Source organism: Aplidium turbinatum, chromosome 10, assembly GCF_918807975.1.
Source record: "Aplidium turbinatum chromosome 10, kaAplTurb1.1, whole genome shotgun sequence".
NCBI classification, from domain to species: domain Eukaryota; kingdom Metazoa; phylum Chordata; class Ascidiacea; order Aplousobranchia; family Polyclinidae; genus Aplidium; species Aplidium turbinatum.
Window position 1 is genome coordinate 1,149,243 of NC_137481.1, and position 14,699 is coordinate 1,163,941.

General features: G+C 40.4%; 1 protein-coding gene across 1 annotated transcript; it reads right to left on the reverse strand.

The window, feature by feature from the left end:
* Window positions 1-7,230: 7,230 nt before the first annotated feature.
* Window positions 7,231-14,327, reverse strand: LOC145778075 (uncharacterized). Its single transcript, XM_082589485.1, has 7 exons — window positions 14,309-14,327; window positions 12,252-12,306; window positions 11,107-11,886; window positions 9,097-9,295; window positions 8,535-8,603; window positions 8,398-8,450; window positions 7,231-7,659 (listed from the first exon to the last, which is right to left on the reverse strand). The coding sequence occupies exons 2-7, from the start codon at window positions 12,286-12,288 to the stop codon at window positions 7,583-7,585; spliced, it is 1,215 nt and encodes a 404-aa protein (XP_082445611.1). The 5' UTR covers window positions 12,289-12,306; window positions 14,309-14,327; the 3' UTR covers window positions 7,231-7,582.
* Between the last annotated feature and the right edge of the window lie 372 nt (window positions 14,328-14,699).

A 14,699-nucleotide genomic window follows, 5' to 3' on the forward strand; every position in this document is an offset into this window, starting at 1 on the left:
CATTTTTTGCATTCTGTGAGGTGGGGTTTATTATCAAAAATAGAATCAACTTGGTGTAGCCTCAAATTGAAGAGGCAAGCGACTGACATTATGAAAAACAGCGATTGGTGTGCAATACGTGTACTGCAAAAGAATCTTTCAAATGAACAGCAAAAAAACATTCAAACACACGGCACATTGCTCAACAGCAAGGCCATAGGTACTATAAAAGGGTAAATCATGGGGTACAATTGAAAAAAACCCAATTATTTAGTGTAGCATGCATAAATATCAAAACATCACTAATTTAGGAATGTTAATCGTTTGATTTCATGATATTCCCTATACAAAAACGTTAATTTTTATTCTGCACCCCGAACATAAATGTGCTTCCCTTATAGTTGGGCCCTGCTTGGAGAATCTTAGACAAAGTTTTTACAAATTAAATTCATACAGGTTGGCATTAAAATATAGTTGGTGTGATTTTCTCTCGCTTCCACTCCTTAAGTGAGGCGACGGCAATTTGTGAACAATATCACGTTTTGTGAATGAAGCACTATCATCTTCATCAAAGAGAAGCTTTTCTAAATTTCCTGGTAGCCTAAGCACTGCATTTTCTTCAAAAATACTCCCTCGAATTCGCCATCTTCAAAAGAGTCGATTCTCGCGATAAATGGAACTACTCTCGATTTTTCGGTAATATTTACTAGCCTACAATGAAGTCTCCTTCTACAATTTCTGTATCACTTAAATCGCTGTCACTGGAGCTATCGGCAAAAGAATTGGCATTGTATTGAAGTTCCAAAGAAGCTTTCCCATGATGAGTTTTTCGTTTATATACCCGTAGCCTACCATAGCCTAATTCTTTCAGAAAACGTAAATATGTTATGAAGTATGGTAGGCCTTTGAAATCAAAAGATCTGCAATAAAATTACAGTAATTGATGAAGATGTCATTTTATGGAATTTCACGAGGTTAGCCAGGAACAGTGCAAGCAATTTTAACTATAAATCCACTCATTTAAATTAGATTCAAACTAGCAGAATTATATTGTCCAAAATTATTTCAAGTGGGGCAAGGTGATCACCGTGATCAATTTGCCCCACGTGCAAGTGATCATCTTGCCCCATGCCAAACATTTTACTTTCAACTGCACTCTGTTGAAACTTAAAAATACTAACGAGCTATAAGAAGCAAGGCTAAATTATGAATTGACTCCCTACCTGATACGCATACTTTCGCTTTTCTGACATTCTTGTAAAACAAGGTTATCACCTGCTTTTTGTGATTTCGCAATTTTACTTTTAGCTACCAAAATCACGTTTTTCAGCACAAGTCCTAAACGGTTTGTCTAAAATGGCTGAAAGTTACATGTAAAATGGCGCTTTGGTAGAGCTGCCACTACTTGGCAGCATTGCGTTAAAGCTTCATTTTAAAAGAAAATAAATGGGGGTGATCATCTTGCCCCCGTGATCATCTTACCCCAGTTTGCCCTACTCCAACTAAAACCAACAGCAAACGACCAAAATAGGTTAAAAAAGCAAAAAAATATATGTGATGACGTCATCCATCAAATTATTTTGTCTCACTTATTTGTAGGGGAAGGTCTAGTTAGTTGAGCCAGAAATCGATTTTTCTGCAATAAAAATTTAACGACAAACTTTACCAAAAATCCGAATCCATCATGATAAAATTCAGTCTTATGCGGTTCTTGTGAACATATTTGTGTTTGCGACTGACCCCGATTTATATCATTTATCGGCATTTTAAAATTGAAATTTAGCCGGCTCAAATGATACCCTAAATTTCACGGTTGAGCCACCCGTTGTTCACGGTTGATCCACCATTACTTCACTTCCAAAAGATATCCCAAAACAGAGCTCAATCTGCATCAAACACAATAAACTCTTCTCTTGAACATCTTGCAAATAAACAATCAAAAAAAGTTTAAACTGTGTATTGTGTCTAGTGTCTTAAAATGAAAGAACAGTGAACACTGAACGAACAGAAATTTATATTTCTGAAAACACTGAGAATCATTGAATAGGAAACTTTGCACGAAGGTGCTTTTACCTTTCTGAAACGATTTCGCGAGGTTTGTGAAGAAAACGAACATTAGCTACCAGTGGCGTTGCTATCGAGAAAAATATAAGGGGGAGAGTGCTAAAATAATTACCCTCAAACTGGCGCATTACAGAAAAAATACTCTTATGGAAGTTTAAGGGGAGCAGTGGACCGCCCCCGGCTAGGACACCAGTTCTACGCATCAATTACAGTAGGCCTACGGTACAACAAAATTAGGGCAGTACGTAAGGACCATCGGCTCATAAACTACATTCCTTATGATAAAGGCATGGCTCAACCGCGAACATTGCAAGTGGCTCAACTGTTAACATCGCCGCCATTTTCAAAATTCATGAAAAATTGCCAAGAACCAACTGGCTAATCAAGCAACGAGAACTACTAAAACAAAGAGTAAGTTACCCTCACCTATCCCAGTATTTCCATTAAGACAACGATGAAACATCGTAGGAAAAAATAACACATTTCTTATTTTTCTCAAAACTACTTTTACCTACCATTTTACATTTAACTGCTTCACAATTTTTCTGCTTGTACAAAATCCCTAAAACTACATGTGCTGATGGACTTCCAAGTTTTTCCATATTTTCGTTATGAAACGGTTGACTAATCATGCACGACGTTGCGATAAAACCGGATGGATCAACCGTTACCCGGCTCAACTAACCAAACCTTCCCCTATGTGCTTTTTAAGTTAAAATATACAAAAATCAAATATGTAATTGCACAAAAATGACGTAAAAAGAGCTGAAACGTGATTTCTGGGGAAATCCCCGATTTGGGGGTGATCACGTGACCCAAAAAGTTGCGGCACCCACTAAAATCAAAGTTGGGTTGATCAACTGCAAAAAAACGTGTAACACGTTTAGCCTAAAGATTCCCCTAAGGGCCTGAACTAAATACTCAGTAACAGTCCATAGTTGTGCCGTAGCTTGGAGTAGAGGTTTTTGCAGTCACTTACTCTTTAAACATGAACTCACCTCAGATCTTGGACAATGGTTGGTTTTGAATCTTTATCCTCGGACTGACAAAGCCTTGATAGGTTATTCCTGGTAGTTTCGCATACTTGTAGAGGCTCGTGACGCAGGGCCGGTAACCGAGATTGGCAGAGCGAAGTTTTCCGATTGTTGAAGTGTTGTTGCCGGGGAATTATTCCATTCACTAGGTGCCGTTGAAGGGAAAGCAGTCCTGAATTCGTTGCTCAAGCGCACACCTCGAGAGTCGAACCAGCGCCGCGTGATCTTGAGCGGGCCCGTAGCCACTGAGCTAACGTGGCGGACATTCTTATGTAGTTTGCCTTTAGCAAGTTTACCTCGATGTTTTCCCACTCTCGTTGTGAGCCTTCTGATACCAAACGTTGCAAACTAAACATTTAGTGTAGAAAGACTTCCATAACATTCAACTAAACTTAAGTCACTGATACACAAATTACCAAAATGTCTCGATATCGTAGACGAAACGAACACGCCACAATGTCAATTCACAGCAGAGTTGGATTAATTACACTTCAGCATGAGAGGTAGCACCTTACCCAAGATTTGGACCCGTTGGCACCGGAACACGTCCCGGTGGTGGTTCTGGCCTTCACTTCTTGACAATGATGCCAGACAGGTTGGCGGCGGAGGATAGTTACATGCTCAGGCCCGTAGCCAGACATTTTCAAGGGGGGTTCCTAAATCCAAAAATATGGACCTTTTGAAAACACTTTCTTCTTGGCGTGTCCCCAAGCAAGCAATCAAAACATAAGAAGTGGCAGTACATAATAATTATATATAAACCAACAAACAAAACAAACTTCAAATTATTAACACAATACAAAAACAAAATCAATACAAATAATTTTCACATTAACAATAGCACATCTACAGTGGAACCGACAGGGGTACCGGAAGCGAGGGGGCGGCTGCCCTTTTAAGGTCATGTAAGCTACTGAAAATTTTCCAATATAACAATTTCTGCTATTCGCGTTCAGCCTAAATTGTCTACGATATGCGAGATTCTAAACAAGCAACAAAGACTGTCTTTTGGAAATACATGTTGTGCATTTCACAAACAATCGCGCTCGTCACGGCCAATGCTGAACGCAGTTTTAGCGCCATGGGGCGAGTAAAAACGTGGCTTTGTACCACAATGACAGACAACAGTTTAAACAACCGAATGTTAGCGACTATTCACAAACAGGTGATGGACACCATTGAATTAGAAGCTGTTGCAAATGAGTTCATTCGAGGAACCGACGCTCGAAACATGTACTTTGGATTGGTTTGATATTTGTCTATATTCAGAATACAAACTATTATCCCGTGGACACATTTCATACTTTGCAGCAGATTGTGACGCTATAAACGTGAAACTTATCTTGTGTTTCTTCTTTTTCAATATATTTCATTAATTTAGTCTCCCATTTCGATTTATAGGGGAGACTCGGGTAAGTTGGCCCAGCAAAATGAAAATTTGAATTTGTGAGCTGATAACAAAACATATGTTAAAGCGAATGCTATTGAAGAGTAGAGAATTCATCACTCTAAAAGTGGACATATTCTTGCATCAAACAAACATTCTTAGGTATATAATTTTTCAAGTTTTCCGAAAAAAATAAAATGGACCATCTTGCCTTCATGTGCGGGTAATTTGGCCCACCATGGAAGGTAAGTTGGCCACGTGGGAAACATGTCCATCTACGGTATATTAAACAGTGGAAAAGTTCTCTTTCTCCCCAATTTGATTTTCTTTCTAATTATTTCTTGGTTTTATAGAGGCATACATACCGTACATAAATTATTCTATGTATGCATTCATGTATGGTTTATAATAAAATCTACTATTAGGCTATAATGCTGTATTTTACCTCAGTAAACTTTTTTTACATGAGTAGCCTACACCAAATAAGCTTTCGAAAATAACAAAGGTTGTATCAAACATCATGTAGTTGGAACGGCATGCCTTTATTCCTAACGATCTGGTCACCTTAACGATACTGATAGGTGGGACCTTGTTTGCAATAGGCTACAAACCCCATTTTTGCATGGGTACCAATATCGGAACATTTTTTAATGTATCTCCGAAACGAGGTACGTTTTAGACCGTCGCTTGAGAAGTGGTTGATACACATTTCCGCGATTGGTTTTCTTGATTAGGCTACTTAGCCTACTATTATTACCATATGGGTTAGGAATAATTTGTGGCATAAAAACGATGTTAGGAAGTGTATTATTGTTATTGATCGCTTAATGCTGATGTAAAGCCGCGATTTACTTACTTTGGATACTTGATGATAGGCTACTTCAATCTTGCAAAAATAAGTCATCGTATTAATTAGTCAATTATTATCATTCTATGTAATACCTCATGAAGGCAAGTTGGCCATGGTGGCCAACGTACCCACCCACGAAATGGGCCAACTTCCCTGCATGGCAACCACATTGCAAAAACTAAAATTTATGTCAAACTATCGAGCTTCTAACAACGGTTTCACAGTCAAAGTGAGCCTTAATAACCACTCTAGCGCTGCACTCACTAAATAATAACCTTTCTTAGATAGTAAGAAAAAAATCACTCGACATCTAAAAAATTCTAAAATCCAAAAATTTCAAAAATCATAATTTTTCATACAAAAATCGTGCTCACATGTTTATACTGCTTGCTAGAGCCTCCCAACCTGGTGATAAGATAGTTTCAACAGCACTTTCTCAGTATGCGTACGATACGTAACAATAACTATTTTAGTTAAAAAATTATTTAGAGTGGGCCAACTTGCCTACTGGGCCAACTTACCTGAGTCTCCCCTACTGTATGGCTAATAGGGGGAAAACGATTATCAAATTGCCCAGCATTATCACTGTATCTTATCTTAAAAGTTTAAAAAAAGATCGCCTTTCAGCAACAAAAGTGCCCTTTTTTCATAATCTTGCCCTCGTCAAAATTCGTTCTGGCGCCCCTAGAAACCCATGTGGTGATCAACAAAGATTCCACGTAATCAAAAGAGCACTTGTCAAACATCACAAGCAGGCATCAGCCATGATAAAAGAATGTTGCCCAATTCCATTTTCCTCGGGTATTGCTGTGAAAACAGTTTTATGACTTCATTTAGGTCGATGTTTCGGTTGTGGTGAATATGAAACAGGACAAGCCAGGTCAAGCGTTCTTCTTTCATGGTAGATCTGTTGAAGGTATGAAGCCGCCGAAGAACGCTTGCTGCCCTCTCGCATTCACATGAAGTGACTGGAGTTGTTGCTGCTATTCTTAGTAATTTGCCAATATTTCGATACTGAGCACTATACCTGATTGCTTCTGCACAAGTACTGGGGCGGCGGGTTTCTTTTCTCCAGTTATATTGCCAGCAAAAAAACTCTTGCTGCATCATCTCAGGTGTTGGAAGGTCATCATCATACAATTCACTCACAACAGAATGTCACAGCAATAACGCCTAACCACACAGAAACTTAGTAGCCTCAAGCCAAACAAAAGAACCACATTAAAGAACCACTCAATGACTTCAACACCATTCGTCATAGCACATGACTAGGGAACTATGTTCCAAAAGCTAGTGCAATTCGCTATCACCACAGCGAACTCGCAGCATCAGACTACAACAGGTCGTTAAAATCTACATTGTGAAGAAAGTTTAAGACTTTACTATTGTACAATCTTCCAGAAACCTCTTATTCAGAACTACCTGGAAGGTTTCAGCTAATCCTGTGATTGTATGTACACTACACCTTCTCCAAAAATGTGGACCTTTTCGGCTCAAGGGGGGGGGGGGGGGTTCCCGAGAACCCCCCCTGGCTACGGGCCTGCATGCTACAATGGTGACAGCTTGTAAGAAGGAAAATTTAAGTCAAACCTGGGTTGGCCAAACTCGCTAGTTGTCGTGCAGAGGCGTCCGGTCACCAAGACCACTCCGGTCTTTAAATGGAGGTTGGGGGTAAACAAGAGCATACTCCCTGTCGAATATCAAGCACCGAAAAATCCCCATAAGAATGTTCCAATATTTATGTTCCTCAAGGATTGTTTATAGTTTAATCTTATCAAAAACCTTTGCACAATATCTTATGGAGCGCATCGTGCAACCCACAATACTTTCTCGGTTGGTCAGTGTCCCGTATGTAGAAGTCCATTTTGAACTCCAGCTAACGACTCGACGTCAACAAAAGTATATCATGGGTGCAACTTACCAAACGTTTATGAAATTACAATAACGTGAGAATGTGTAGCCAAGTTAATTGCATTTAATTGTAATTGATCCAACACTGCTTCACATGTTGGTGCAGCGGTCTGCTAAAGTTTGGATAGCAACCAAGACTAAAGTTTTTGCACGATTCCATTCCTTTGCACTATTTCAGGAGTTAGGAGGCAAACTTTCATATAAAAATGTTTTTGAAGTGAACTCAATTTATAGATCACTCCGAAAAAGTAACCTCCTTGGTTACGTTGAGAGGTCGTTCCAGGTGCGTTCCAAGCAATAATAGTCGAGTTTCGTGCTCTCAGACGAGCCCACACTCATAAAGCAAATGGAAGCTCGTCAAGTTGCTGCGAGGCTGCTTTGACTTTGTGTTGAAGGTCTTGCAGTCGGTGACGCGTCATAGTAGAGTGATGCAACTGAAATTGAAACAATGTCATTCAATGCAAATCAAACAAACGACGTGGTAGTGGACGAGAAGTAGCCAATCCAACGAACAGTTGATGATGGTTTGGCACCCCGGAACTTTATGTTTCAAAAATAATTAAATTCTGGGTTTATGCAAAAGATATGCTCCAGCATTTGGAGCAATACGCGCGTCCCTGCACTGCTCGCTGTAGAAAAAAACCCATTGTTTCATCCACCGAGTTGTGGAATCAAGCAACGCCGTTGGTCACCACAAGCAAGAAAGGAACTGGCCCCTAATCTCATCATTGCCGAATGCTTATAGTCGAGATCAAGAGTGGCTAAACAATCAGAGGCCAAGAGCCACATTTTTTACTTTGCAAACCACAGCCAACTCGCATCATGCGATGACGATTTCGATCACAGGCTCTATGACGTTGTCCAAATTCAATATTTAAATACAAGTTAGACCTAGCCTACTTCTTGTGGAGTTTTAAGAAGTCGACTTAGGCGAGCTCTATTGTGCGTAAGTGCGGCTCGCGGTTGCCCAGGCCAAGGTTTAGTTATAGTTGCTTATAGAGAACCGTATTTTTTCACCCCCCAGTGCTCAGTAACTGAGTATATAACTTTTACCTCAAACCGATGCAAGCAAACCTGTGTCAGCAATATATGAAGTTGCCAGGATTAAGCTTTCAGTGGATTCGCCATACCGAACATCAGTATTCAACCGTCATAAACAAAAGTAAACTTACGTGATGGGAACCGTTGCCGTATGACGGTCATGCGACTCGCTGCCTGCAAATACCTGCACAAGATGGGAGATTACCAAATCAACCTTAACTGTGGTGCATTAGGTAACTACTGGTGTGCATACGAGTTGGTGACTTACGATGGGTGGCTTCGAATCCTTTCGATCAATGTCTTCCTTCTTTCTTTGCCAACTTCCGCGATGCCGTCCCTGAACATAATTTAAAAGAACATGAATTCAAGAAGCATAACCCAATGAAGCCTCTAATCACAATGAAGCAGGCCCATGTAGTTGTTGTCCAGTTGGCAATGTGTTTGCTTCGTAACATTGTGCAATTTTCTCAATTTTTGAGTCTCACATAACAATTTTCTAGTCTTTGGATTTACTACTGAAGACATGCGCGCTCTAAGCTCCTGGTTATGCTAATGTTGACCATCTAGCGGTCATTGAATCGAAAGTTAACACAGTGGCACCAAACAATCTGATCAAAATATGTGCCAATAAAATGGTTGGCCGGTACGAGTGAAAAAGGCTTCATCAACCTTAGAGATGGAAGCATCTTAAAACTTTCTATTACAAAACTGGAGCTGACATGCTCGGGAGATTATCAGCTCAGTGGGGGGAACAACTCCACTTAGCAGCTAGTGTGGAATAGCCAGTTCGCAGTGACACTTTGCTGCTATTTAATTAAGCACCATCTCACTCGCTTGATGATGAGCTCTCTGCATCCGTAGGAAGATCGTCTTTAGACTCATTGCGGAGGACATAGAATGTTGCTCCCAATACGACAATGACGGACATAATGCCACCAAGGCTCAGGCCAACGAGAAGTCCGAACAGTGGAAAGTCTTTCAACGATATTCGCTCAAGAATCCCAACTGCCGTTCTCGAGATATCATTATCTAAAAACAGGAGTTGCAAGATTACTGACTTTTCAAACTTGTTCGGAAGTTTAAAAGTTGCACAAATCAATCTAAAATGACTTATTTCAATAACACTTGTCATTCAACAACTCAAACATAATTTTATAAGACGGAAAAGTTTTAAAAGTGATGTCATATTATATGGCAGCACTTCATGAAAATATCCAGAATCACAAAGTGGTCATCTTCATGGGGGGAAACGACGCTCCGGAGGCATAAATTTGGGCTTGTTAGAATAGTCATATCATGGTCTATATTTTTAGCTTATTATAGAGCATAGTTTTTCGCCAAAAACATTCCTAAGCCTCCCTTCCTACTTATGGAACTCAGGAATTGTGTGAAACTTTAGCCTACCCGGAAAACGTTTTGACTAAGTTTGTAAACTACATAGAAAATAAATGATATTATGGTCAATGATAAAGAAGACTATAAATAAATTAAAGAGAAGTCGCCTAAATTTAAAAGCACCCTTGCATGGATGAAAAGTCACTGTAGATCAAAGTCGTGTGCTTTTTCAAATAGTCACATGACCTACCATACTCACTACGTCATACCATAGCGATATATTACATACGACTCTGCATAACGTTACAACCCAGACATCAAATCAGCAGACGTTGAATCAATGTAAAAAACGACTGATTTGCTTTCTGGGAAAAGTTCAAGTTCGATTTCTACTGTTGTTGATCAATGCTAACTTAGCCTGTAAACAACGAAGACTCAACTTAATAAATTAAATGCTTTCAAAGGTTCTTGTCACTGAAAATATTAAATAAATTGCTTTAGAAAGAGATTGGTGAAGCGCCCAATCAAGACTTGGAAGTGTGCACTGACTTTTGAAACTCACTGCACAACAAATTCATCTCATTACAGTACTGCTAAGGAAAACAATGAGGTATGCTGTCAAATACTTAAAGAATTCTGCAAGCAGAGGTAGGCATCCGCTACTATACAAGCAGCGCGCTACCCGCCACTAGGGTTAAAGTAGCGCGTGCTATCGCTACTTCTCCCGTTATTTTTGTCTTAAACCGACACCAAAAGCACTTTATTGTTTCATCAAAACGACCTTGAAAACGAATATAATTCATTTACATCACAATGTCAACGTCGTTATAGAAAACACGTTCTTGATGAAATTTATTGTTACGCATCTTTCAAACTCAGGAGCTTTTAGAAATGAGAGTCTCTGAGTCCTTCCGCTTGGATTTCAGGACGTCCTGACATACAGTAGCGTTGACAAAGGGAGCTGAGGGTACTTTTCGACCTCGGCCCAGGATAATAATATTTTGAGCCCAAAATTTTTTTCAAGGGGCCGGGTAATATGAAGAAAACACAGCGTCGCATTCTTGTGATTTGTGGCCCAATAAGGATCTCAATGTCATCGGGCCCAAATACCCCTTCAACGGCCCTGGTATCAAACATAATGGCGAACCATTGCCATCAACAAAAATATCAAGTTCTGTCTCATTTTTTTTTAAAACGTTTTATGCTCATTTTGGTTTTCCTTTGCACTTTTTTCCTTCCATTTTCATTCTGAGAGCCACATAAAACAGGGAAGAGCCACATGCAGCTTGCAAGCCGCGGGTTGGCCAATCCAGACCCAATCATGAAGAACAGCGTTCTCAGTGTAGTTGGTCAACAACACAAACGATAGTAGGTGAATAGTCTGACGATCCTTAGCGCATGAGTTCGACTCCGCGTTGAGGTGCGAATACAGTCACCTGTGGCAGTTGTTACACATTGAACAAACATTCTACAAATTAAGCTCCGGTCACAAACCGCTGCCTTACCATCAACTACTGGGATGTCATCAAAGAGGATGAAAGTAGGCAACTCAACGTCATTGACGGTGCTGCTTGTGACTTCATAGTTGATTGTGATGGCAGCAGGTGGACCGGTTCCGGGAAAACCTGTCGCCTCCCGTGTGATGGGAGGCGCGGGAGAAGGGACTATTGCATGGGGTGGAGCTGTGGTAGGGAGTTTTGTGGTGAGAGTTGTTGTAGGGATTCTTGTTGTCGTGAGTGTTATATTTGCTGTTGTGACTGTTGCTGGTGTCGTGGGGGTTCCTGGCGTTGTGATGGTGATTGTTGGAGTTGTTATGGGGATTGTTGGTGTGGTTGTGATGGCGATTGTAGGTGTTATGGTGGTAGTTGATGGTGTTGTAGTGGTTCTTGCTGGTGTCGTGGGGGTTGCTGGCGTTGTTATGGGGATTGTTGGTGTTGTTGTGATGGCAGTTGTTGGTGTTATGGTGGTGATTGATGGCGTTATAATGGTTGTTGCTGGTGTCGTGGCAGTTATTGGTGTTGTTATAGGGGTTGCCGGTGTGCTTATGGGGACTGTTAGTGTTGTTGTGATGATTGTTGTTGGTGTAGTGGTGGTGGTGGTTGTTGTTGTGGTGGTGGTTGTTGGTGTTGTGGTGATGGTTGTTGTTGTGGTGGTGGTTGTTGGTGTTGTTGTGGTGGAGGTTGTTGGTGTTGTGGTGGTGGTTGTTGTTGGTGTTGTTGTGGTGGTTGTTGTTGGAGTTGTGGTGGTGGTTGTTGGCGTTGTCGTGGTAGGGACAAGTGTGGACCCTGAAATGAAAGTAATCAGTTAATTTCATAACTTGACAATTTCAATCGGCCATTTTGCACTGGATTGGGTTAGAGGACTAACACAGATACCAAGTCATGATGAAATCGCATGTCAACAAAAGTAACCAATGCCTCCTCCACGTCGTGGGCCTACCCCAACTCGCATGTGTTTGTCACTTTATTGAAGATGGAAATCAGGTTACCACGTTTGTTGTAAACGTTGTATTCACGTTACAACATTCTGTTACAGCACGAGTAGAGTAATGAAGTAGTAGGATTGTAACTTAACGTAGCAGGTTAACAACGTCTCATGAACGTGCAGCCCTTGACGAAAGTAATCACAGTCTTATGCCAAATAAAATTACCTACTCCGCTTATTGCCAAAAACATGATAATTTCCATTCCAATAAAGTAGTCTATCTGAAATGACAAGACATGGAAATTATAAAAACAATTCAAATTGACAAATCTTTTCTAAAAGTATAGCTTTGGTAGAGAGATACTTTTTGAAAACCGTAGACAGATAATTAATAACAGCTTTATAAGATTGAATTGCATAATTCAAAAAAATAATACATAAAATAAAAATAACTACATGACTTCAAACGTTTTCGGAAAAACTTTCTGCCCTCGGCAGGAAAATACCTTAATTCATCTAAACAAAAAACAAATATTTGTGAAATAATAAATGACTGAAATTAAATCAAAAAAAAATTTTTGTTATAAAATTCAATTTAATTTTCTCTGACGTAGCAAGCACTGTGTACGTCATACGAACAATTATGACATAACAAAAGGTCAACTTTAGTCCCTTGCTTTGCTAAAATACAGCCTGAGAGTGGATCACACGTGAAAGTGGTAGCCCACTGGAGGAATGAAACGTATTTACAAATTAAGTGAAATACAAACACGCAAAGAAGTGAAATCGCAAAGATGGTCACATTACATATGGCAACACTTCGGAACGAATGCAAAGGTTACAACGCCATCAGCCGAAAAAATCTTGCATTGTTTAGAGCTGTGCAGGTCTGACCGAGAAGACAATCTGATCCAGGACACAAAAACATTTACAGCTTATCTCTGAAAATAGCAGCTGAAGCCCATTAATATCCACGGCTACCAAATGCTTGGCAAGTAGGCTGTCAGCCAGGAAGCAGATGCTAACCTACTTCAAACAGCAAACCTTGCCCTGAAGCTGCGTTCCAAACATTGGACAAGCTCTTGTTCTTATTGGCATCCGGACCCGCTGAGTTTTGTCACAAATAAGCTAGTCAGGCACTCACCCGTGCTAGTCTGGCACACACCCGTGCTAGTCTGGCACACACCTGTGCTAGTCTGGCACATACCCGTGCTAGTCTGGCACATACCCATGCTAGTCTGGCACACAACCGTGCTAGTCTGGCACATACCCGTGCTAGTCTGGCACACAACCATGCTAGTCTGGCACACAATCATGCTAGTCTGGCACACACCCGTGCTGGTCTGGCACATACCCGTGCTAGTTTGGCACACACCCATGCTTGTCTGACACACACCAGTGCTAGTCTGGCACACAATCGTGCTAGTCTGGCACACAACCGTTCTAGTCTAACACACACCCGTGCTAGTCTGGCACACGGTACTACGATACTTTATCGACACGACAGTTCATCGACCGACTAGGCTATTGATCGAAAAGACTGTTTATCGAAACGACTGTTCATCGAACGACTAACCCTAACCCTAGATAAGATTTGTTTCCGGAGATTCGTCGTCCGATAAACTGTTGTTTCGATAAACACTAAACAGTCGGTCGATGAACTGTCGTGTCGATAAACAGTCGGTTCGATTAACTGTCGTTTCGATTAACTGTCGTTTCGATGAATTGTCGTTAGATCAACTGTCTTTCGATAAACTGTCGTTCGATTAACTGTCGTTCCATAAATTGTCTTTTGATAAATTGTCGCGTCACGCTGGCACATACCCGTGTCAATCTATCACACACCCGTGCCAATCTGGCACACACCCGTGCCAATCTGGCACATACCTGTGTCAATCGTTCAACTGTTAAACAAAACACTTCCGCGACTAACAGAGCGGACTATAAATGAAAAGCAGAACGGAGGCTAAAAACAACCAGGCTTCAATCTTTCAACCCCAATGCCGACATCCAAATAACTCAGAATGTCTGCTCGTCTTGGTTGCTAAGACCATACCCAATAAACCAAATTGGCAGTTTTTACATTCAACGTCCACTGGCTTTGGGTAGATTAGTTAATTTGCCAATGAAGAATATCAACATCTATCAGCTTCGAGTTGCAATAAAAATGCTTCCGTAGAAAGTGACAAAATTAATAATGAAACAGACATCTCATGATAACCAAGATTCAAAGGTAGATTATAGAATTTCGAGAAAAGCATAATCATGAAGTCAAGAAATTACCTGTGTTTATTGAGGCTGTGTTAGGGTGCGGAACATTGTGTGGTTTTCCTGCAATAAAAATGTGAATTAAATAAACAACCATCCATTGTGTCTGATGAATTGAATTGAACAGTTTTAAACTGGGTGGAAGGGACTCACAATGTTGCAAAACTAACACTACTTGTTGTTGTTGTGCCACTACACTTATGTTGTAAAAATTTATTTCGTAAACACATTCATCACACAACTCGCATAGTCTCCTTCAATGCATGGTTTGCTGTAAGTTTGCAAAATTTTTCTATTCTTTGTCAAAAATCTTTTGGGTATTTTTTTAACTCTTTAATTGAAGAAAAGCTAATACGTAAACTTTTAAGCCCAAGAACAAACGCTAAAGACATGAAGAGGCAGGTAA

What these genes read in the sequence shown, in the direction of transcription:
- LOC145778075 (XM_082589485.1), bottom strand. Translation starts at nt 12,288, where the DNA reads ATGGAAATTATCATGTTTTTGGCAATAAGCGGAGTAG. An exon ending in TGACATCCCAGTAGTTGATG is followed by an intron (nt 9,296 to 11,106) that starts GTAAGGCAGCGG and finishes TCCTGTTTTTAG; the next exon opens with ATAATGATATCTCGAGAACG. An exon ending in GAGAGCTCATCATCAAGCGA is followed by an intron (nt 8,604 to 9,096) that starts GTGAGATGGTGC and finishes AATTATGTTCAG; the next exon opens with GGACGGCATCGCGGAAGTTG.